This window comes from Calliopsis andreniformis, chromosome 7, assembly GCF_051401765.1.
Source record: "Calliopsis andreniformis isolate RMS-2024a chromosome 7, iyCalAndr_principal, whole genome shotgun sequence".
NCBI lineage: Eukaryota > Metazoa > Arthropoda > Insecta > Hymenoptera > Andrenidae > Calliopsis > Calliopsis andreniformis.
The window spans coordinates 10283891-10309486 of NC_135068.1; the positions used below are offsets into that span (position 1 = coordinate 10283891).

Here is a 25596-nt window from a genome sequence, read left to right on the forward strand (position 1 = left end):
AAAAGATGTCCAGTGCTTCTCTGTGAATACAAATGCATAGTTGCCAAGGAATAGAGACTATAAATTTTCAGAAGATTCAGCAACAAATTGCATGACGTAGGAACCAATTGTTATTGAAAAACACACTTGTATTATTAACACTACCGATAAGATTTGGAAGAGGATCATCCAGTGGCTTATTTAGTCGTTTTATGTCAGTGTAATTGAGGGGTAGCTTATTACTGAGATTTTGTATAAACGCAAGGAGAATGTTACTGATGAATCATTATGTAGCTAGCGTTAATGGGAGCTCTAACAAAGAAATCAAACTATCGTGAACGCAGTACATGGTAAATTCGTTTCGATCTTGTTTTAAAACACTAGTAGTACTGCCACACAGTTCTGGTACTTCGTTTAATCCTTGTAAAAATAAAATACTAAGCTTATTTTGTTACTTAGAAGAGAAGGAATAAAGCTAGATATACAGTTTTTTGATAGATTACCTTATACTGCGTTTTGCCTGTATTACAAACTTTATTTTTCTGTAATCTTTCGTAGGTTTATCGAAATTGTAAATAGAATAAGATTTCCGTACTTGTAATAAAATAAAAGAAAAATTCAAATTATTTTTCGTTCATAGGAAATCAGAATTATTTACATTTTATTTACAAATCGTATTATTTAACTGTAGTTACAATTGAAATATTAATCTCTGTACAATGTTTATCTCAGCTATTGTCCTTTGCTTTTCAATTTTCATTACAAAACTTCCTCACAGTATAAAAAACGTGACTATTATTAATTCTTTTTTGCTTTAAACTCATCTTTTTACTGTCTGCACTCTCTCGGTTCTCATATCAATCTCGTTGAGTAAAGACCTCGCGAAATTACTAGCACTGGCTTCCTTTGATAGAAAATCTGATACTAATTTAGAAGATGGCTTACCACCTCCGTGTGCCAGGCACTCTTTTCGGTATCGATCGCCAGCCACTCGATCAAATGGATTTTCTTGGAAATAAGTTTGCCAAATCCAAGAAGCGATTGCTCGAGAGATTAAATAAGAGTAATACTTTGCTCCATATCCGACTAAGTGGGAAAACCTCAAGTGCCATGCCTGCAAATAATATAAAAGTTTTTTAATACAAGTTTCGCAAAGTAAATTCAACCTTTTGCGAATCAAGTTTTTTACAAAATTGTTTTCTCATGCTTTAGGAATGGAAATAAAATGAAGTGTAACTTTATTGTTAAGAAACTGAAAATTATTGTAATATCTCAGGATAATCGAAGAAGGAAAACACGTACCGTATTTTCAACATAAGGAAGTCCATAATATTTTCCTTGTATCTCTTTCAAAATCTCGATAGAAGGTTTCTCTAATTTTCCACTGTGATAAACTTGATCCAGCATACTGTAACACACTTGGTTTTGTAACTCAGAAGCACAGAATATGTTCTTCGAATTGTGTAACTTCTTCAGTAATCCTTGGGGTATGGGCTCCATCGTTTGAAAATGTTTCGCGAATGTGGACAATACCTGAGAGCGTTCCAATTTTATTATTAATTGGTACTGTGACTAGTATTATTTATTGCAATCTGAACTCACTCTTGGATCGCTTGCAAAGTATTCCATTAGCACACTTGGAACCTCTGCGAAATCTGTGCTACATCTGGTACCAGTTACATGTTGATATTTAGTTCTGCCTAGCATAGAATGTAACGCATGGCCCATTTCGTGGAACAAATTTTCGACGGAGGCAGGACTCAGTAAACATGGATTGGACCACTTCGGTGGTGGCAGTGATAGCATTAATACTGCTATCGGGTTCTAAAATATGGCAGAGAAATAGAAACTGAAGATCCTTCAATGTATGCTGCATATTATAATTATTTTATACCTGATAGGATCCATCAGCTAATTGTCTTCCACCTTTGATAGTAAAGTGGCAGTCTTGATTAGGTTTCCTTTCCCTCTCAAAGAAGTCGCAGTATATGTAGCCCAAAACTGCTTCATTTTCATCTATCACAGCAATTTTATGAATATTGTTCGCCCAAACTTCTCCTGACGCGACTGGGATAGACTCCAATCGAATGCCATACAGCGCTTGTGTCAAAGTGTTTATGCCATCCATGCAGGCACCAAGTGAGAAGTACGGAGTAAACTCACTGGCAGACATGTTCAACCATGTTCTTTTTGCCTTTGCAGTGAAGTATGCAGTGTCCCAAGGCATAATTCTCTGAACAGGAAAAGTGTAAATAAAAATGCTTTACAAATGTTGCAAATAGAATTCAAGAAGTTTGTTAAACCTGCTTCACAGGTGATTCTGAATCTTTCATCTTCTGCATCTCTTCGAAGTCTTCTGCAGCCTTAAGCTTAAGATTGTCGTTTAAAATATTGAGAAACTCGTATACTACTTCTGGAGTTTCTACTGTGCTTCCTTTCACAGCTCTAAAAATGATTATTTTGTGTATTTACAATCGTTTTCAATGCATATTTCATAATTTCAAAGCGAATAAAGCATACCTATGAGCGTATGAAGGAAATCCGCAGAGTTTGGCCAAGTTGTGTCTAGAGTCTAAAAGTTTTTGCAACAGAAACTCTTGTTCTCTGTCTGGGTATAAAAATATACGATATGCAGCTTCTCTGACCAGATTATTACAAGAATCTACATAAAGTCCTTGCACTATTATCTGATTATCCTTCATTGCAAAACTGTGAAATGTATTTAACAAAGTTCAGTGAACTACTTTCCATAGCCTGTGCTTCGGTAAAATGTTCTCATGAGAAACTACAAAACAGGTAGCAGCTTTGACTATCGAATTCTACTCACTGTTCCCTCACACCAGGTGGAAGAATGTTCGCGTCTATTGTTCGAGCATTACCAGCACCTGCCATGAATTTTTGACCTACCTACATCATACATATATTCGACTTTTAATGAAAATTCTTTTTTTAATGAAACTCTATTCATAACATCTACAGACTTACTTGCAATATATAATCATTCAGCTGTACAACAATCTCCCTCTTAGATTTTGGTAAATGTATCCCACATTGCTCGAAGTCAAATAAAAACAGTTTTGCAACGTGATTGTCTAGTGCAGATGTTTCTCTAATATCTCCATTGTTTACTACACGTTGTAATGCATTATATAATTCATAGTGAGTGTTCAACCTGCAATTTTGAAAGCAGTTAATTGTAAAAATTTGAATTTTATATTAGATATTTTTTCACTCTGAATATAAATTGTACTCTTTATGGACATACTTTTCTACAATACCGCTAATAAATATACAAGTATCTTCTGCAGCTTTAACAAACTCTTTCTCTGAATGTGCGATTCGAATAAATTCTGCCAGATCCGCAACCTTGCACAGTGTGTCAGACATGTCATCAAAAATCTCTACCATTTTACGCTTTCTATCTGGACTGATAGCTTCAGCTATGAGAGCTTCTGTGTCAGACATTGCTTGATTTCTTAAGACATTGAATCCCTCTGCGGTTTTCAACTCTGGTATTCCGAACAATCCCTGCAAAAAAATGTATGAAAAGTCTAGAGTATTGAAGACAAATGCAAATAGTTTGATAGTAAAATGAAATTCACTTACAGTTTCCTTTCTTGATATACCAAAGTTGTATTTCTCTGCAGTAATCGAGTTGAACGCTGTCGCAAGAGGTGACCATGTGTTAACACCTCTGTGCTTCATAAACTGCTTGAAAGCTTGTTTCTCCAGTATTCGCAACATTTTCTACGGAATGGTAAACTGACTTTTATGGTAGAAAGAGTAGCGTTCACTTACAAATCCAGAGTATTTGAAATTTAAAGAGAATCTTCACATGGCCCACAGTCTGTGCAATTGGAGCTTGAATCAGCTAGCAAAATTTATGCTAAGCTAAAAGAAATAAATAAAAGAAACAAGAAACCAATTCTTCTTGAGGTTGTGAATAACATCAAATTCTTGAAAACAGCTGAAATTATTATCGTGTTAGGCGAAATATGAAAACAGATATCGAGATCTCCATATTAGTTTATAGACCTCGTCTTAAGTCAACTGCCTTACCAACTGAGAAAGTGATCGTGGACCAAGATTATAGCGCCACAAGTAGTAAGAATTAAAATTAGATTTTATCAGAAACATTTCAAATTTGAATCGAATAATTATCGATATTTGAATTGCTGTAACTTTGCGAAAAAAAATCATAGAATAGTAAGCCTGGACTCATTTTAAAGGGGAAACCCTCTATTTTCACATCCCTGAATTGAACTTTACTAAAAAAAATTTTCCAATCAACTGCGGGCCGAAAAAGAGGAGGTTAATTTTCCCCGAATTTTTTCCATATTCAAACTACTCTCAGGGACTTGATAAATTTTTTTCGAGACTTATTTTGCAGTAGATTTCAAGTTTGAAGCTTCCCCTATCGAATGAGACCTTAACGAGTGATCTACGATTTTTTTTCACCGAGTTATGGCACTTTGAATGAAAAGTGTCACTCTGGCATCGCAATGACACGATGATCCAGAGCTCGAAAAAATTGTCGATTTTTGAGTTTCTGTAACTTTGCGAAAAAAAATCGTAGAATAGTGAGCCTGGTCGCATTTTAAAGGGCAAAACCTCTACTTTCACACCCCTGAATTGAATTTTCCTGGAGACTCTTTTTTATTCAGTTACGCGATAAAAAACAGAAGGTAGTTTTTTCTCAAATTTCTTCCAACTTCAAATGTCTGTACAGAGCTTAATAAATTTTTTTCGCGATCTGATCTAGAGTGAAATTAAAGCTGAAAGCCTCCTCTTTATAATGAGTTCCTAGAAATCGATCTACGATTTTTTTTCGCACCATAATACAAAAACTAGAATAATGAAATTATATAATTACATGGGGTATCAAGGAATTCTTTTAAAATTAGTGATCATACAGATCACTCGAAGTGAAATTTCTCTGGAATACATTAAAAACATTATTTATGCGGTAATACACTCATTTCTTTTTCGACAAAATATTTACAATTGGATAATGATACAATATGTATACGCAGAATTGTTTTATCAGAATATATTTCAGATACTTTCTTTTTCTTATGGAAAATAGATTTTGATCTAAATTGCATTGCTTTTATAGCCGTTTTGTTAAACTATTGGTTCGTGAGAACGTGTAAGCATAGAAGTATCGATACAATATGTTAAAATATTTCTTTCTTTTATATTCTTATCTAAACGAACGTTCATAAAATTAATAACTATCGAAAAGTAAATGTATGTGCGCGTAAAGCATATAAATGAGGCATTTTTAAAAATATTTCTGATTAGTGTCTTTTAACGCTTACATAGATCTATTTATATTTATATCTCTTTGTGCTTGTAGTAAAATTTATCTGATATCTTACTTTCATTGAAATAAAGTTCGTTCAAAATTTTATAGCTAAATGCCTCAGTTATAAGAATATTCAAAAGCATTTTCAAAGTATTAAAAATTACCATTTATAAAATATAACAAAGTGCAAGGAATGACGTAATATTTCCCACAATAGATGTTACACAAAACTCAGTAAACGTAAATCTTGTACGAACGAAATAGAAAAGTAATAAAAAATATTCTCAATAGCAATGATCGACCAAACAAGTGTTTTGCTTCCCATTATATACAAATATGTTACTTCCCTCTCGTAATTAAATAATCACTGTTTATGTCACACTATCACTGAGATCGATCTATTGATAAAACCTGTGCATTCGACTTATCAGATCATAATACTTTCTCTTATGAACATATAGTATTACTCGACAGTGTTTGTCTTTTTCCCTCGTATCTTCTGCTAAATATACTGTACAGTGCTTAATCAAAAAATACATATTGTATCAACTATGTGCTTCTAAACAGGTGAATTGCTTTTCAATCGGAAACTATATACCTAAAACTCGATATCATTCTAAAAATGATCATAATACGTTTCCCATCAACTAGTTTACCTTTTCCTTGTGAGAGAAAATTTGTCTGACTTAAAAGAATCGACTAAAAAAACTTTTCTTTTCATCCTGTTTAATAGTCTTTAAAAAAATACGGTCGATATCCTTGAATACGTCCCTACTCGATTTAGCTGCATTAACATAATAATGAATCCCTTGCAGAGCGTAATAATCGACTAATGGTTGAGTTTGCGAGTGGTACACTGCTAGTCGTTTCTTCAGTGCTTCTGCATTGTCATCTGACCTCTTGATTAATGGCTCTCCAGTTATCTATTAACAAAAAGTTATATATTCTTTAAGATCCTCTCTTGTTTAACAATTATTTTCAATAAAGGTAATATTTATTGCTTACATCATCTTTCATGGGAACCTTGGGAGGTGCAAATTCCTCATGATATGATCTCCCACTTTCAGGATGGATTAAACGGCCTGTGATTCTCTTTATCAATAAATTATCCTCGATTCCAAACTCTATCACAGCATCCAATTTGGTTTTCCTTTTTTTCAGCATGTTATCAAGCTATTCAGATAAAAGGATTATTAAACAGATGTTTTGTGTCATGAATAAATATTTCTGAAAGTAATTTAAGAGTCAATATTTTGATTACTATAGCTCTCTTATGTCAATGTCACTCCAAGGTCATCAATGACTGTTATAAATAAGGAGCACCAAAATAAAATCTCTCAGATATTATAGAGAGGTAGATTAATGAGATAAAAATGAATGTAAGAAATCTACTGATACTTGTATATTGAAGATTTTATCATCAACCTACTTTTTCTGCTTGTGGGACACTCCTGGGGAACCCATCCAACAAGAAACCGCGTTTGCACTCAGGCTTATCCAAATTGCTATCGATCATGCTAACTACAAGATCATCACTGACCAGTTTACCTTCGTCCATTATCTTCTTAATCTCTGCTCCAATGGCAGATCCAGAACTGATCTCTGCTCTGAGCATATCACCTGTAGATAGATGACACACACAGTATCGTTGTTTCAGCAAGGGTGCCTGAAATATGATACATCGTAGTCAGTGAAAAGCTGAAACTTATGGAATAGTTTCTAAACAGTTAAAAGAGCGGAGTACTCTATTATGTTCCAATTAGATTGTGGATTTGTATGCAGGTATAGTGAAAGCATAAAAATATGTGAAAAAATATATAAGATTCCATTTAAATTTTGAATTTAGGGCTTCTGTACTAAATTGCTCTAACAATTTGATTTTGCATAAGCTACTGCAGTTGATAGTTCTGAGTTAGAGTAGTTTCAAAATTGTAATAGAGGAAAAGAGATTCACCTGAGTTCCCTTTCCACTGCCAGGTGGTCCCAATAAAACCGCGTTAACTCCTCTACTTGGTACCTCTTTTGGTACCTCCACATCTTTCTTTGCAACTGTTTCTGCCTGGGGAGCCATTTCTGTTCAGCAATTCTTTTCTGATAGGATATGCAAATACAAGAGTTCTGAGAGTAGTTTATGTCAGATTTTACTATCAAGAGCACATATCAGAGTACAGAGGAATTACTAAGCACTATTAATTCCCTCCGAATCCTCCGAAATAACGCGAGGAAATGATCCGCGGCTCATTTGCGACGCTTACCTCACCTATCGATCCTTCTTTAAACTAATCTCGAAGCGAATCGATCGCGCGAGAAAATTTAAATTTGAATTTCGAACCGTCGAGCATGTCAGTTATTTTTCCAGATATCCTAGTTATTTTTTCAAATATCAATTAATTACATAATACTGTTAAAATTGTTATAAGGGAGGTTAGATTAATATACGTTCCTTCTCGCAATTCATATATATTTTAACTTCATTATATTATTTCCATAAATACATAGGAAATATACCAAATGAAATACAATGTTTACTATCATACTATGTAAGAAATATTGTAACATATTTCAAAATTTTAATCAGCTATTAAAAACTAATGACTCGTATAATAGCTAACTTAAACGCAATGTTATAAAACTATCGAAGACATTATATCATTATCAAAGAACTACATTTTGAATGAGACATCTCTGTACACGATTTTTCTCTTCCATCATCTTCAATAAAGTCTTAAAAATTTGTTTCTTGATACCTAACTTTGTCTTGGATACAAGAAATTTCAGCGTTTCGTATCATTCGTACATGTAAAAATAAGTTTCATCGAATTTGCTTTAAAGGAACAACGAAAGGAACATTTTAGTCAATAATTTAATTACAATTGAGTTTTTAAATTAATGACGCAGTTTCACGCTTGAAATAAAGCTAGTATTACTAATAATTCTATGTATTTGTAACTCTATGTATTGCACAGACTGAATATTTCTCCTATAAAATTTTGCTGCTTAACGATTCTCTGAAAAGAAGTATGTCAATCAGAGTTGGGCAGAATTTAATTTGAATAAGAGTGAGAAGAAATATATTAAATAAAATTCATTTTACTCTTCAAATACTATAATTTGTACTCCACTTTGTATATTTTGTAGAATTGCATAGAAGAATAATAAATAATTATTATCCAGGTGAAGTATTCGCTATTTAGATAATTATTTTGAATAAATATTCATTTGAATAATGCCCAACTCTGCTGCTAATATTTTTTCTGTGTCAAAAGTTATTACTCTATCCAAGATACATTTCAAATTGAGTTACTTCACAATGGGCGTATATTTATTGTCCATGTATTAATATAATGTATTCTACAAAAGATTTAAAAAATCTGAATATTCCTTTGTTCGCTTACATTAATAAACATATGCATTAGCGCAAAGAAAGAGACGATATGATTATTAGTAAGCTCCTTTCTTCAAAAAGGATTACTTGATTCAATCTAAAATCATTTTTGCGAATATGGAACAATATTCAATCTTGATTACCATTGAATATTGTTGCATTTGAATACATAAATTAACACAACGTATAAGATTTTAATTAAACAGTAAATGTAACAAAACGCAGCTTGATTAAATCCTATAACTAGTTGCTAGTAGGACGGCGTGAAAGTGGATCAAAATTATGAACTATAATTAACTAAAAACTGAGAGTAACACAAGCATTAACATTTTCTAAATTCGTGTACTGAAGAAGAATGTTTCTTTTAGTAAAAAATTCGTAACTTCTATTAAAAACGTAACTATAAATTATATATTGATATATTTAAATTATACAGGCGTGATTATTAATTAATATGAATTTATTTTAATAGTATTCAAGGTATTAAAATAAATTATTTGTACTCAATATGTATATCTTGTAATCACAATAGAATTTCTCTATATAAATAATAAATACTTAAATAACACTTGTACATACAAGTATGTAAATTATGTTATGACATATTTATCACTTTTGATTATAAAATAAATATAATTATTGCACTCTGTATCTATAAAGGAAGTATTAATCCTTAATAATTCCTTAAATTATCTTTTCTGTGTCCATGTAAATAGTAGTACAAATACAATAAATTAATTACATTATACATTTCATTATTATTCAATACTTAAAAAATTGGTAGATTCTCTGCTAAAGTTGAAATTGCTTTCTTTCCTTATTAAAATGTTATATTCTAAAGTTTATTACAATTAGTGTTAAATATTGCACAATGCTTGGTGTTAATCTTTTATCTCCTATAAATTTTGTATATAGTTAATCCTTTGTAGTCATGTATTTTTCTTTTATTTAAATATTTCAAATGCGTTATTTATTGTTTACTAAAATAGTACTAATATTAAGCAGTTTGGGACCCCAAGATTTATTAACAAGAAATTTTCTATCCTAGCTACAATAATTTCTCAACAAAGTATTTCTACTATCTTTTTATAATTCATTTACAGAAGTATCAAATCAATATTTCTTTACCTGTTTTAACTTCAAAGGCTTTGTAACTAATTTTCGAAAGTCTGCAAATATTTTAAATTCGCGTTCAAATATTATGGAGAATTTTAATTATGATGTACTGTATTATTTGTGAAAATAAATAAATAAATTCACAAGAAAATTATGCAGGAAAATTATAGAGTGTATTATTATCATTTTATGGACTTAGATTGGAGTTCTTTTTATAACTGTAGACAAGTTTTTGCTACATGAAAAATATCATAAGCATTACTGAAAGATTCTACATAGAAGCATGTCAGGAACGAACTTTGGAATATTTGCATACAGCCGAATTTTATACAGGTTTGTCTAAGTACAGATACTTTTTATAGATCACATTCTCATGCAAATGTTCATAGAAGCAATAACAGAATGATTCGAGTGATTGTATTCCATTCGTGTAATTTTCTTGTCGGTATTACAATCTGTAAGATCGAGTACAAATCTGTAATAATTATATAAATATGAATATTACATATGTACGTGCACATGCTTTTAATTTACTATCTAAACACATTTTGTACAATTCTAAAAATGAGGTTTTCTTATGCATAAATCTAGTCGATAAAAGATTTATTCAGTTAAATGCAAACTCTATCTTCCTTACATAAAGTACTTTCACCAACAAAATTCCTGGAATACACTTTATGTAACCAAAAGTCTACGCACTTTACTGTTACTGTAGAACCTTCATTACATGAACTAATTGGAGGACAAAAATTCCTTTCAGTCTTCAAAATATCCAAGCCTTTTATAGTACTCTGTTAGTCGTATTGTATTCCATTTCATTCTGAATCATTGCAAATAGATTTCATTCTATGGGAAGAAAAAGTGTCGTAAAAGGAGATATACCGTTCGTATAATGTTCACATAAAGGAGGTTCTACTGTGTTCGACATCTTTTAAACTGCTTAGACTGCTCCTTCAAATTCGTTTTCAATTATAGCTATTCGCCGATTAATAATCAAGCATGTACTGTTGTATCGTATAGTTTACAGAATTAGAAATTTAATGTGTACATACGTTACGAGTTCAATTTTATGCAAAATTTCCAAAGTCTTATCTCTATATATCTTTATATCACAAAACCCTCCGTAAATACTACTCTTTAACAACTGACGCTCAATGAAATGCGTAGAAAGCTAACACACCAGGGAAGGTCTAGTGTGTTAGACGCCTGTTTCATATAGTCTCTTGGCTGTTGACTGATTGAGAGCTGCGCGAAGTTTTTCGACTCATCGGCTCCAGATAAGCAGCTGGCGCCCATCCTTCTATCCCAGTACCTATTAACTTTACAAACCACCAACCAGCACAGCCGACCTTAAGAAGCTCTAGATTGTCTCCTTCGCGCATCGTTACCTCTGACTGTCCAACTGCACAATAATCAGCTAATGCTACGTATCTTCCACCCTAATTAGGTTGAACAATTTCGAACATATCGGTAACTTCGTCTAAACTAGTAATTAAACCAAGGAGCGAGGGAAACTGTTCGAATTTTCAATAATTAGTCACAAAATGACAGAGATTTAGCGACAGTTAAATGGATCCTGTTCTGCATTGGTGTGTTAACCCACAGAAAATCGAATTTCGAGTTACGTATGTACAAGATTCAGTGAATAACTTTCATTTATGAGTTGACAGTTTCCTTCGATCCTTGAATTAAAGACTTTAGAAGCTTGAAACTTACCGGAGCTGGTCCAGGGTTTTCACTGAAAGCATCCTCATCGTCAGTATTACTATTTTCTGAACTCCAAGCGACATCGTCTTCAGTCGACTGCGAGACGTCTGTAATGTGCGATATAACACTGCTGCCATCCACAGAAAGTGTTCGCAGAGAACCAGAAACACTGCCTTGGGCTTCCCACGAAATCGTTTGTCGCAGAGGCCTACATATTTTTAACAAAATTTGATTATTATTGCCAGGATCTGAACTTCGACGAGCAAACAGGATTACGTACTTATGATTGGTCTTGCCAAGAGCAGAGTTCTGCTTTCCCTTAAGTTCAGCTAACTGGGACATTAGAACGCCTTTTATTTGACGAACCCAGGACTGTTTAACGTCGACAGTGGAGGCTTGAATTGTGTGCACTTCGGCTCGACCTTGGAGCCAGATTTCGAAACGTCTTGCGTCACCTTTGACTGACTCTGTTAACCCAATTTGTGACATCTAGAATGGAAAAGGAATATTATTTTATTTTTGTAGAATATGAAGGACAGGACGAAGAGGCGAAAGTCACCTTTAAATATCTCTTAAAGTGGTATGTAGCTTTGTTGTGTGCTTGAGGTTTGCTGTGTTTACAAAATATTAGAGCTTTTTCGTACAGGAAAATGTGACGCTGAGATGGTTTTAGTCTGAGAAGTCGTTCTCGCTTACTGCTGCTCCACACGCTGAAGGATCCTTGTAGTAAGAGTTCACCTTGTGCATTTAAATCTCCCTGTAAAGTAAGAAACAGCATTAACTAATATTTCTTTCATTTTTTAATAATTATGTACTTACGCCAAAGCCAGTAATTGCAGTCTGATGCATGCTATCATTAACACATTTTAATACAACGAGCATGCAATCCAAGGCTTCTTGCAATTCAGTACAACACGATGGTTCATCGCTATATTTTAAAAGATCTTTTAACAACAATTGGTACTTTGTTATACGCTGTACAGGTTTCAGAAGGTATGCAGCGAGAGGCAATTTGTGACCGAGTCTTTGCTGACAAGTTGCAAAAAACTGTGGCTCGTTTTGTATTTGCTCTCGCAGCCTCTCTGATCTTGGAATATTTTGACAATAGTAACTATACAATCTGAAGAATACTTCACGCTGAAAATTAATTATTTTATATTCATAAATCAGTTTTTTATACTATTCCAAACAGTTGTGGCACAGAAAAATTTTGAGCAAAAATTGACTAACTTTGATTGTCGATAACTTTGTGAAAAAAAGTCGTAGCGACTTGATCTTTTTTTTTAAATTATAGTCTGGAATCTCTACTTTAAGATACTATAACTCGATTTTTAATTCAGTCCAAATTTGTTACTGTAACTTCTTAAATCTAAGGACATGTTTGTCGTATTGAAAATTGTGAAGTTCGATGAGATGCAGGTACTAGAAAAAATTTTTTCCAGGGATGCGGTTTACAGCAACATAAAGTTCAAACCTTCCCCTGTATTTTAAAAAAAAGATCAAGTCGCTGCGATTTTTTTTTGCGAAGTTACAGCACTTTAAAGTAAACTCTACATTTTTGCCATGTATCGACACCGCTCGATGTGCTGCAAAAATGCAAGGTTTGCTTTAAAGTGCTGTAACTTTGCGAAAAAAAATCGTAGCGACTTGATCTTTTTTTTAAAATACAGGGGAAGGTTCAAGTTTTATGCTCCTGTAAATGGCATCCTCGAAAAAAATTTTAGCAAGTCCCTGCATTTCCTCAAACTTTGCTATTTTTAGTACGACAAACATACCCTCAGATTTAAGGGATTATATTAGCAGGGGTGTACTAAACTTAAAATCGAAACATAGTATCTTAAAGTAGAAATTCCATGCTACAATTTAAAAAAAAGATCATGGTTCTAACATGATTTTTCGCGGAGTTATCGTCAGTCAAAATTGGTCAATTTTCGCCCAAAATTGAGTTCCACTTCTAATTTGGTGTAAGCTTCTATAAACGATACTTACCCTTTGTACAAAACATAACGCAACAAGTTCAGTGTTCGAAATACAATTTTCTAAATCTCTTAAAAACGTCTCCCCATGAAAAATGTAAATATCTTCTAAGTTACCGAACAAGATATCTCCTTTTCCTACCAACGCTGTCGGCACTAAATGTGCCATCGACTCGTGTGTTAACATTTTCTTGTATCCTTTAATTATAGACCCTAATTCGGCAACATAGATTCGCTCAGTTTCAACAAGTTCCGCTAAAACGTGTCCACGTTTTAAACGTAAGGCTTCCACGTCTTTGGATTCGCTCTCTGGCGATGAGGATTCTCCTTCTATGGGACTCATCTCCATCTATCAATGAACAGAACATTCAAATAATTTTGTACACATCTGATTAAACATTATAATCTTACCTTCGGCATAGTGTTAGCCTTCTTAAGAATCCTCCCAGGTTTTACAGCTTGAGGCAGTGATTGCAGTGGTTTAACTGGTTCAGGTGTTACTGTTTGGATTGGTCTTGCTGGTTTGATTAACTGCTGCTTTAGTGTCATTATTCTTTTATCACACATCAAAGACACGTCTTCTATTCTTTGTAAAACCTAATGACAGAGTTTCTTACGAAATAAGTAAATATTTTACATTTATTTTGTATTTTCTGTGACGTGCATACTTGAGTAATGAGAGCCTTAGTTTCAGGCATTATAGAGTCTTGGAAAATGCATCTGGGATGATGGAATTCCTCTGCAGCTTCTATTAGCTCTTGTAGTTCTTGAAGCGCTTGGTCAGGTGGTGTTGAATTATTCTGAGATGCAAGTAACTCTATTCCACGTGTGCACCACGTGTTCGCCTGTGCAGGAATATGATGAGATAAATTGTATTCAGTAATCTTCTTTTATTTTATTGAATTTTGTAAGCACCTTGTCTATTCGTTCCATAAGTTCTCTGCACTTAGTCAACATGTGCAATCGTCTCTCCAGTCTCTGACTTAGAATAGTACAAATTCGCTGTAGCTCCACGCACTTGGGCTCTACAACGTCTGTAGGGCACTGATGCCTTCCAGACAGCAGTTGCTGGCCAGCTGATATCACTTCCTCTGCTCGCTCTATGTCTCCCTATAAATTTATGGAATTTTATTCGTGCTTAGCCAATACAAATATATAACACATTAACAAGGAAACTACAAACACCCATTGAATTCTTTTCAGCGAGTGTTTATCGTTTATCTAAACAAGTAGGCTACGAGAAAAGGTACTATCTTACGTGCAGTGCAAAGTGAGAAACAATGATATTCATTCTCAAAGATTCATGCCAATACCAGGCATGAATTAAATCCCTATTTTCTCGTCTTCTTTTAATAACTGGAATTGTACTTTGCAGACAAGAATAACTATGCATGATTTTGTGCAGAGGAACACTTTTTTATAGAGATTTAATTCAGTAACCCATAAAGAAATCGTTAAAATACATTTCTCTGACTCGATCTCAAGATATTGTAAACACAGAATGTGAAATTTGAAATACTAAATTATCGTTGTGTTTAAAAATGTATCTATTACAAAATATATGTATTTCGTTGAGTGGATTGCTTACCAAGACCCAAATCCACATGGTATGCAATAAATAGGACTATCGACAAAATGAGGAAAGCGGTGCAAAGTATGTTTGTGCATGGTGTGCATTATGTGTGACTGCTCATAAATATATCCAAACCAGAATTTACCTCTCACATATTATTTATTTATGCATACATTCGCGAAAAAGAAAATACCTTATGATTTCAATTAAAAAACTGATTTGGATATTACACCTTGCTGCTTTAAGTGCATTGTGAACATTCTCAAGATTTAAGCCAATAATGTTTCGCTTTTATTTTTTTTAAATTTCATTAACTGTGCATAGTAAAAATTAATACATTTTGCAGATAAAATTAAAAGATCACCAGCTTTGGATCCAAAAAGTTGCAAATCTTTGAACTGCTGTAACTTTGTGAAAAAAAATCGCAGGCAAGTGAGTCTAGGCTCATTTTAAAGAACAAAGCCTCTACTCTCACACCCCTGAATTGAACTTCACTGAAAAAAATTTTTCATTCGACTGCAGGCCGAGAAAGAGAGGGTGGCTCTTCCCCGAATGTTCTCCAAATTCAAACGACTCCCAAGAGCTTAATAAATTTTTTTGGCGGTCTGTTCCGGGGTGAAATCAAAGCTGGAAGCCTCCTCTTTCCAACGAGCCCATAGTGAGTGATCTACGATTTTTTTTCGCCGAGTTATTGCAGTTTGAACGAAAAGACCTCGCGTTGTTCAAATGCCAGCGGACCAATTTTCATTCAAACTGCAATAACTCAGCGAAAAAAAATCATAGATCGATTTTTAAGGGCTCATTATAAAGAGGAGACTTCCAACTTTAATTTCATCCTAGATCTGATCGCAAAAAAAATTGATTAGGCTCTGTACAGACACTTGAAGTTGGAAAAAATTTGAGGAAAAACTACCCTCTGTTTTTTATCGCGTAACTGAATAAAAAAAGAGTCTCCAGGAAAATTCAATTCAAGGGTGTGAAAGTAGAGACTTTGCCCTTTGAAAGGAGACCAGGCTCATTATTCTACGATTTTTTTTCGCAAAGTTACAGAAACTCAAAAATCGAGAATTTTTTCGAGCTCTGGATCATCGTGTCATTGCGATGCCAGAGTGACACTTTTCATTCAAAGTGCCATAACTCGGTGAAAAAAAATCGCAGATCACTTGTTAAGGTCTCATTCGATAGGGGAAGCTTTAAACTTGAAATCTACTGCAAAATGAGTCCCGAAAAAAATTTATCAAGTCCCTGAGAGTAGTTTGAATATGGAAAAAATTCGGGGAAAAACAGCCTCCTCTTTCTCGGCCCACAGTCGAATGGAAAATTTTCTTCAGTAAAGTTCAATTCAAGGGTGTAAGAATAGAGGCTTTGCCCTGTAAAATGAGTCCAGGCTCACCGCTGTACGATTTTTTTTTACAAAGTTACAGTAGTTCAAAGATCGGCAATTTTTCGCTCTGAAATTAGTGGTTCTTTAATTTTGCTCCTAAGTGTATATAATATTATGCGATGACCCTTTGACATTTGCTAAATATGTGGCACATGAATGTTAGTCTCCTATATTGATAAAAATATCTATTTAGAAAAAACATTAAACCTTATGTACTTTTGCCACTCCGCGTAATTTCGAATAGATGTTCTTGTTTAACAATATAAAATAATGCAAGTGTATATAAAATGAAAGTACTTACTCTGCATATTCTCTGGAACGCCGATGTGTCGCAAAGTAACTGTTCAACTCTTGCTTGAGTCTCTCCCACTTCCGTCATGTCTTCTATGGTTTTCAAATGTTGGTCCAATGTTGCTTGTAATTCTCTAAAGTCGGCTTCGAACTGTCTCAAGGCTAGGCAGTGTCTCAAACGAGAACTGTGGTGTGACCAAAACAAGTCGAACGTGCGTTCTGTTTCTTCCAGCTGGACGAGCAATCTGGAGAAGAAGTAACGTTTAATAACATAGTACATTATTCATTCTCAACTAAATTATCCTGTACCTTTCTACTGCAGCAACGTTTCCTAGTCTATCAGCTGTTCCCTTGCCAGTCAGTTGTCTTACACTATCCAAAAGTGCTTCGCCATGTCTTGCAGCACTAAGGATCTCTTCTTTCAGTTCATTATATTCGACTTGTTGTTGGGATAGCAGAGAAGTAGTTGCAACAGTGTTATTAGGAAATTCAATTTCAGCTAAACGCCTTGTGAAAGAATCCAGTGCAAGGGACACGTCCTGTGTCATTGATGAAAATTTTTCCAGGCTCTAGAAAAAAGAGCAAATGTAACTTTAAGTCTTGTATTGATTCTAGCATTTGTGATTTGTGATCTTACAATCCTATTTTGTATCCAAGTGTGATGACAATATGGTAAAGTGCCACCAAGTTGTTCGGTTAGCTGATCTTTGTCTATAAATTCGTGGAGTTCAGTGACGTTTGCCAGAAATATCACTCTAAATTTGAAATCCTCTCGAAATAACTTGTTTGATACTTCTGAGATGGCTTTTTGTAAAAACCCTGCTGGTCGTAATACGTATGCTACATGGACTAAACCAGGAAAAAAACCCTGAAAATAAATAATTGCATTAAAGTGTTTAATTTCATTTTTACTTAGATTATTAAAGTGTGTACTCACAGAGATTTTTAGTAAAACAGTTTTCACAGAATTCCATTTATCATTTCTCCTGTCAATTATCAAATGGAATCCAAGGTCAGCTTCTTGCAAACTGCAAATTATAAATACTTCATAATTTATATTAAAAATGTAATGAAATTGTGAAAGTTTGAAACCTTACGTTGGCACAGAAGTAAGGTAGAGCATGAGACGTTGGTAATCCAAGTCTGATAAGTTATGAAAGTTACCATTATCAGGAAATGTTATTATTGGACAACCTTCTCTAGTTTTCCCTCCTGTATAAAATACAAAACAAAAAAAAGCTAGTTAAAGGAATTATTTCTTAATAACATTAATTCAATTCTAATACTTGCCTGCTATAATAGCATACTGGGACTGGAGAAGGTCAGCAACATCTCGAATTGCTAAATCTCCATTCTCAATTTCTCCGGTCATACTCTCTACATCTTCTGCAAAATGCAAATCTGATTAAATTAAATAAAGTTACAGTCAATTCTATAATAGAAAATACAAATATATAACACTAACAATGCAAGATCAAACAATTAAAATGTTACAGAATCTTTATAGTATTTTATATTTTGGTTACAAGCAATAAATTATATAACTGCTGATTTATGGTTTTTAATTCTTACTATTATGAAGTTTACTAAGTCAAGTTCAACTGAACTTGAGGCTCTGTTTTAACATAAATATCCCTTATGAGATCAAATCATTGTAAATACACAACTGATTAGAGAAGTTACTTTTACCAGACTATATTTTACTGCATTATAATTTGCATTGATAATCACTTATGCAATAATTACTGTATATGAATGTAAGACCTTAAAGTGCACTTATATGACCTTGCTGACTTCAGCTAACTGAAACAGTTTCCTGCTGTACCTACAATATTTCTACTGTAACTGTAAAACAAGAGGCTCTCAAACTTCAAGCCAACACTAATCAGTAAAATTATTTTATTCTACTACAAAAGAGTCAACTACTTTATAGACAAAAAGCAAGTATTTACATCAACAATTAATATATTAAAGACAGTACATAATTTGGAATTAATCACAGCATAAGTCTCTATATAATAATTCGTTTTGTGAATTGAGAAACACTGTATTCTTCATCCTTTGGGCTACCTGATTTGCATGTTTGGAATTCAACTGTAATATAGACTGAATGATACACTCTGCATTTAATTAGTACTATCACGAACTCATTACAATAATCACTTTTAGATGCAAAGCATGTGATTAGAGAAAGGATAGATTTGTAAATTGCAAAAATACAAATCATTTATTGTTCATATTATATTATAAAATGTAACATATTAACATAACACAATCACTTATCTTAAATTCTTAACACCTCTAAAGAAGTATTTTACATGGATGACTTTATACATTATGATAAAATACTCTGTAACAAAAAGTTGTGAAACAAATGTTATACTTAAATATACACTTTCAGTTGTATCACCATTTTTTGTGTTAAAATATAATATGTAAACTGAATTAATTCAGAAAGAAATAGAGGAGTTTGTATAATGTTCTCTAGCTACACTATTTGATAGTACTGATACATATTCTTAAATTGCTACAAGCTATGACTTCTTGTCTTTTAAATAAATGTCTTTTTATACTTGGGATTCTTCCTTTCATATAATTAATACTGGGTTTTTACTAGAAAGGTGTAACAGTAATTTTACAGAAGTCTTAAAAACTAATGAGCAAATACTTATATGTTAATGCACAGTAGAAAAAACGAATCAAAAACTCTTGTTCTTTTGAGATAGTAAAACGTAATAAAATATATTTTTAAAAAATAATCAAAGAGTATTGTAAGATATATAAATCATGCATATATTGCATTCCATGTACATAAAATAAAAGTTATCAAATTTATCAAAAACAAACTGTAAATTATTCTTGTAGCAGAAAGTATAATATTTAAAACATTGCTTAAACATTTGTTTTGTACGCATGTATAAATATATTTTACATATATTATTTTCTTTATTATATTTAAATGTTAAATATTGAGACTCTTTATCTTTAAATAGCATTTACTTTAGTTAAAGTAATAGGCATTGCTGGTTTATTGACTAGAAGCCCACTTGTAGTTATCTGATAACTCATGCCATCTTGTAATTTGCTGACTGGTGTTAAAAAATAAGTATCACTTTGCCCTGCTTCATTGGTAATTAATAAAGGTAATAAGGCACCGTCCTCTGTTATCAAGTCTGCTGATTCAGACAGCTTCTCATCAGGCAGATCTTTCTTCTCAGATTCTGTCTTACTACACCCTTGACTTTGACTACTTTGGTTTCTAACTACAAACTCTAACTTCGCGAACTTCACTTGTGGAAACTGAACTTTCAGAAACCTTCTGAATGTAGAATAACCCATTATTTTGATATTAGGTGATACCTTCCCACAATACTGTATGTATGAGTCGTACACTACTTTACGAGTTATATCTGATGGAAGATGCAATTGTGCATTCTTAGCAACTTTAGTCTTCTGTTTAGCTTCCTGGAGCTCAATGAAATTTTTTAAAAACTCTGTGGCGATCTTATAAATGTCTAAGGAGAACGTGTTGTGTGGAATTTTTCCATGGTTCCCATGAACTCGCGGTGTAACACCATGGGTCATTAAGTGTTTCCTAATTCGTTTTATTTGGTAATGTGTACAGTTTTCTAAGTACAAAAACGCGTCTAAACAAACTCTTCGGCCCTGATACACGTACTGTGCGCGCAATCTACGTCGTTCTGTATGTCTCGCAGTTTCGTATGGATTTGTCAGACACGCCATGGTAACGCCCATTAAATACATGTCGTGTTCTGCTTTTGTTAACTCTGCAATGTTTAATCTGTGCCGATACACTGTCTCAGGGTTCAGTCCCTTGAAGCACTGGTCGTCTTGACATTCACATCCTCTCTTGAATCGTTCCAACACTTGTGATGGGCTGTTCTCTAGCTTCGTAGAGTCGTAACTCGATTCCCCCTCCAGTTTAGATTTCTTCATCTTAATTTTTGTCGTAGCTTTCTTTGGCTTTGTGGAAGTATTTGTGTCATCTGCGTATACCTACAATATTAATATCTCTTGTATATTTTCAGTAAAATAGAGTTAATTGATATTTAGTGACTCGTAAATTTTTTTTTTTAATAATACAGTCACTTAATTAGTTAATGCTTACCTTTTCCTCTGTTTGTAAACATGTTAATTCATCACTGACTATGCACTGACAGTCAGATACCTGTGTCTCCGCATTCTTGTCACTCAGAACATCTTGAGATGTAATTTCTGTCCGCACTTGTGTCTCATCTCTTTCACTTGAATTTGTATCCATGTTTCGCAGAGCAATATCCAACGATGTGCCTTTTAACACTCTATATATTCTGTTAAATACAATATTCCAATGACAGAAGGCATTAAAAAAAAGTGAGTCAAAAATTAAGCACAAAATGGAACAAAAGAATTTATAAGCACTCTAAACAAATGATCAGCTGATTGCAATGTCACTTGTACGCTCATGCCAATAGTAAAATCTGACCCATCACAAATCCACTAAAATCATTAAAATAGGATCCCAAATAAAATTATACAACTAAATATTACATAAATAGAAAACAAGTATAAATGTGGTGATGTAATTATTTTCAGAAAAAAAGAAAGAAGGAAAAGAAAAGTGCATTCAACAGCAACAAGGTTGAGAATCACTATCCAACAATGGCTTTCCAACTTTGATCTTTATGGATACGTGGCAAGTGAAACTTCACTTACCTTTTCTCAGCTTGACTTTGTGATCTGTGTCCCAAAGCCAACTAGAGCGTGTTCCAGAAGACACAGCATTTGCGAATATACGTTTTCACCGATCGAATTTCTCGTTATTCCCGATATACCGGTTGATATCATGAAGCACCACGCTCAATGATATGGCGAACGTAGCTCTTGATGCGACATGGAGGGGATAACAGATCCAGTACCGTACGAAGTGAACAGTCTGCACGTTACTTACATTCTGCACGAGCACAGAATATTTCAAATACACAATGAAACTTTACCAGAATGCTCGAGGAAATGTTTAAAAATGATAAGTAGACAATTTCATGTATTTACGAATACAGTTAAAGAAATGAAACCAAGATAAAAATTTGCTTCATCTTCCAGATACCATAATTTGTTCTATTTCTCATATTTTCTATATTTTCTAATATTATACGCATTCTGTAATTTTTTGCAGATTTAAAATTTCTATAAATGCATAAAAATGCGCAGTCTAGTGACAAAGAATACCTATTTTTGTTACAATTACACTGCAAAATATAAATTGTGTAAAAATTGATTTAGAAATCGCAATTTGCCTCTTTACAACATGCAAATCAATTTTTACATGATTTTTTTTTGTATATAAAAAACGATAAGTGTTCGTTAATCGATAATAACGACTAGTAAAGCTGGTCTATATCTAGACATGTCATTTGAAATGCTTCCTTCTACATAATATGCAACTCTAAGACATAACTTGCAAAGAAAGCACTCGCTAATTTAAGTTCGTTTACTGATCAATAGAGTATGCTGATAAGATTCTTTTCTCCACATCAAGAGCTTGCAAGTATTACAAACTTACAAAAAATATTAAGCTAGCCTTGAGACCCCTTTCATAAGAATAACACAACAAAAAAAATAGCCAGCGAAATATTGCATTTACGAAACTTTGGGCCTTAATAAGATAACCACCTGCATTAATCATCAATCATCTAAACGTCTACAATCAATTAAAAGGCCAATAAGTCAATTCCTCGTAAAAGGTACTCTATATTAGCGATCCTCAACTTTATATTACCTTTAAATAATGAAACATTTTATATTACCTAATTAATTATCGATCCCTTACACACGCACATGTAATATAAGGACGTAAACAAAGCAGTGTCCCTATAAATCGATAATTCTTTTATAGATGCAACGAACTCGCGAAAAAGGGACTACGACGACGAACCACAAACTCGCACCGCGGTTCTAATTCCAGCGCTAATTTGCCTCGGTTTAACCCTTCGTGAACATCTGTGCACTGCCGTCATCGGTGCATATAGAATGCACCAGGCCACAGTTTTAAGAGAATTTCTCTTTGAACACTATTCTAGTAATTGTAAACTATATTTGCGTAAGTCATCTTAGAAAACATCGCACAGGTATTACAAAGTGACACAACTCAAAAAACTATGTTTCTGAGGGGAAGCAAAACACTTGGAAGAGGAAGAGTCCTTTGAATAAATTCTATAATTTTGATTTTTTTACTAGTAATCTTTCTATAGTGAATAAAAGCGCATTTATCAAACTGATTTATAGCTGTAATTAAAAAATCATGTTTTTTGAGTTGTGTCACTTTTGAAGTACACGTCAAAAATCCTGCATTAAATAATATAAATAATATAATGCATAGATAGCGTCAGATCAGCATCGATAATATTCATAGAATTTTATTTTAGTCGAAATGTGTCCACTCGACGATAACAGCACAGCACCGACTCTTCTCCCCCTTTTGCCGCTTTAATATCATGTTTTGTCGATTAGACACTCAAATAGCACACGATGGCGTCTTGGAAACGTCTATTTTATGTCCATTTTATGCCTGAACGTCTCACTGCATAATTTGGACGTCTTAAAAACATCCGACAGCGTGCGTCTTAAAGACTTTCGACGTCCATAAGACATTCTAAAGACACACCACATGGACGTTTTAAAGACTAAGGTTGTGGGTGTCTTACAGACGTTTTTAAAACGTCTCTGTGCTATAAGGGCAGTGATCACATAGCATTTATACATATATTTATTAGTAATAATAGGCAGTATCCCTTTTTTTACAATATAAGTCACTCTCGATATAGTGACGCAAGAATGAAAGACAAAGTTTGCAGTGAAATAATAAATATCGTATCGTAATTAACTGGACATCGTTGTTTTGGTGCTATGCTGTTAAATGGACGCTATACGTGAACATGTCATGCGTGGTGCTGTTAAGCGAACGACAAACAACGAGTGAAAAAAACGCATGACCCAAACCTGCACATTTGGTGGAGCAATGCTGGTGACAGGGACAATTGCAGCCGTGGGCTGACTTTCGTCGAAGAATCATATCGCCGTTTATTTCACAGACTTGAGAACAACCGTAAAAAACCTCCTATACTACTAACAATACAATAAACTCGATTTTTCTTTATCGTGAAACTGATTCATCGACCACTGCGTCAGTCTAATTACTCACGCCACATCGATTTCGAAGGAAGTCGACGTTTCGTGCACCCTTCATAAACTCTGTGACAGCACCAGAGTAAATTCACGTCGACTGATAAAAAACCCGTGAGTCGAACCCGATCAGAACTCGCATTGGCGACGATTTCACGGAAGCCGCGATAAATATCGCGATTGCAGAAATAATCCACGATATCTGACGCGGCTACGAGTGCATTTTACCAGCAATTGCAACCCCCCGCAGTTTTACAACTCGGCATGAGTCGCTACACAACGGGCGACGACCTCTATCGCCAAGATTCGACGCCATAGTGCTGCACAGTGGAGGCGAAGACAAGGGGAACGACCAATCACAGGAGCCTCGATTCCCAAAGAGGGGTTGCTGCACGTGACTTGCAGCGTGTCACTGTCAAACTACGATCTAATCGAACAGGATTCCCCTTGGTTCGCTACATCTGAAAAGGCATTCAGAGAATTTTGGAAACCTCAGTCAAGCTAATACGAAAGAAAAGAAAAGAAATTAAAGTAGAAAATCATACTAACAATCACTGAGGAATTGGTAGCTATTGTGGCTAATTTTGGGAGGATTCGAAGACTCGGGAAAAAGAGCTTAAGCACCTGGAAACCAACAAACTTAATTACATAGTAACTTAGTGTGATCATATTGAGACAATTGCTAATGAAAGACACCTTTGGGTTTCCTCAATTCTCAAAACACAGCACCCACTCAAGTTTCCTTTCATATTCAAGTTCCTACTGCTTGCAGCAAAACCCCTAAAAAAAGCAGAAACGCCCACAAAATCAATCGCAGCAAAATCTCCGAGCCTTCTACGCCCAGAGGAAAAGCTTTCAGAAAAGTTTAGGGCAGAAGGGCGGCAGAAATTCAAATGATCCTCCAAGTTGGACTTAAGGCCTCCAGAGCCTAGGACACAATCCCTGTAAACAGACTCCCTCTTCCTCTATTTAATAAGTGAGGTAATACACAAGATCTGCAAGGGATTGTGTCCTAATTGGCCTCAGTCTCTCATAGACAACAGGAAGTGGGGAACTCACCAGCCTCCAGGATCTCGAGGTCCAGGTTCCCGCTGCGGCTGTGGCTGATGCTGCTGCAGGCATTGTACGACCTGTGGGACTCCTCCATGGCGCGGGAGGCACTGCGTTTGAACTGTTCCAGGAAATTGTCTATTTGGTTCTCGATGCTGGTCGGCGAGCTGGCCATCTTTTCGCGCGCCACTCCTCAGCGACTGTCGTGGAGATGGAGATGGTTGATCTCATGTGGTGTCTATCGCGACTGATCTCGTCGGGCGGGCCTGGCTCAGCCTGGCTACATTTTATGGCGAATGGGTCCTCTTCGTGTTTCGGTGGAGATGGGAAGGTGTCGAGGCAATTTCGACCGCTGAGGTGCCTCCTACCGCTACACGATGCATGTTTGTTTGTCGTCGTCGAGAGGAACGCCCGGAACTGAAACGACGCATCGCCTACCGCAGTGTTTTCGCGGCAGGTGTCGCCGAAGACGACAAATTGGGAAATTGGCGCGCATGGACTCTTCGGGCGGAGGCAGTGCGCCTGTTCCAGAGGACTTTGACTTGGGATTCGATTTTGGTCGTGTTAAGGTAAGTGATCGACTGGATGCTTCTTTTTGGGGGATGGAAATAGTTTTCGGCGAGTTCTGGTACAAACAGCTGGACC

General features: G+C 34.6%; 4 protein-coding genes across 4 annotated transcripts; all 4 read right to left on the bottom strand.

The window, feature by feature from the left end:
• Positions 1-616: 616 nt before the first annotated feature.
• On the bottom strand, positions 617-4540 carry LOC143181342 (mitochondrial intermediate peptidase). Its single transcript, XM_076381712.1, has 10 exons — positions 3586-4540; positions 3245-3507; positions 2965-3151; positions 2807-2886; positions 2500-2688; positions 2283-2424; positions 1874-2212; positions 1582-1803; positions 1282-1512; positions 617-1093 (listed from the first exon to the last, which is right to left on the bottom strand). Exons 1-10 carry the CDS (start codon positions 3721-3723, stop codon positions 800-802), a joined length of 2085 nt encoding a protein of 694 aa, XP_076237827.1. The 5' UTR covers positions 3724-4540; the 3' UTR covers positions 617-799.
• Positions 4541-4906: 366 nt separating this feature from the next.
• Positions 4907-7525, bottom strand: Ak2 (Adenylate kinase 2). The gene is made up of 4 exons (XM_076382419.1): positions 7242-7525; positions 6717-6953; positions 6293-6460; positions 4907-6210 (listed from the first exon to the last, which is right to left on the bottom strand). Exons 1-4 carry the CDS (start codon positions 7356-7358, stop codon positions 5974-5976), a joined length of 759 nt encoding a protein of 252 aa, XP_076238534.1. The 5' UTR covers positions 7359-7525; the 3' UTR covers positions 4907-5973.
• Positions 7526-9257: 1732 nt separating this feature from the next.
• LOC143181804 (guanine nucleotide exchange factor DBS) lies at positions 9258-25504 on the bottom strand. The gene is made up of 16 exons (XM_076382421.1): positions 24961-25504; positions 18010-18105; positions 17817-17931; positions 17657-17747; positions 17357-17587; positions 17029-17288; positions 16730-16964; positions 14387-14581; positions 14140-14316; positions 13883-14068; positions 13485-13820; positions 12315-12632; positions 12055-12252; positions 11776-11984; positions 11505-11703; positions 9258-11227 (listed from the first exon to the last, which is right to left on the bottom strand). The coding sequence occupies exons 1-16, from the start codon at positions 25124-25126 to the stop codon at positions 11000-11002; spliced, it is 3240 nt and encodes a 1079-aa protein (XP_076238536.1). The 5' UTR covers positions 25127-25504; the 3' UTR covers positions 9258-10999.
• Positions 19468-21754, bottom strand: LOC143181799 (uncharacterized). Its single transcript, XM_076382410.1, has 3 exons — positions 21436-21754; positions 20849-21050; positions 19468-20736 (listed from the first exon to the last, which is right to left on the bottom strand). Exons 2-3 carry the CDS (start codon positions 20999-21001, stop codon positions 19705-19707), a joined length of 1185 nt encoding a protein of 394 aa, XP_076238525.1. The 5' UTR covers positions 21002-21050; positions 21436-21754; the 3' UTR covers positions 19468-19704.
• Positions 25505-25596: the final 92 nt, after the last annotated feature.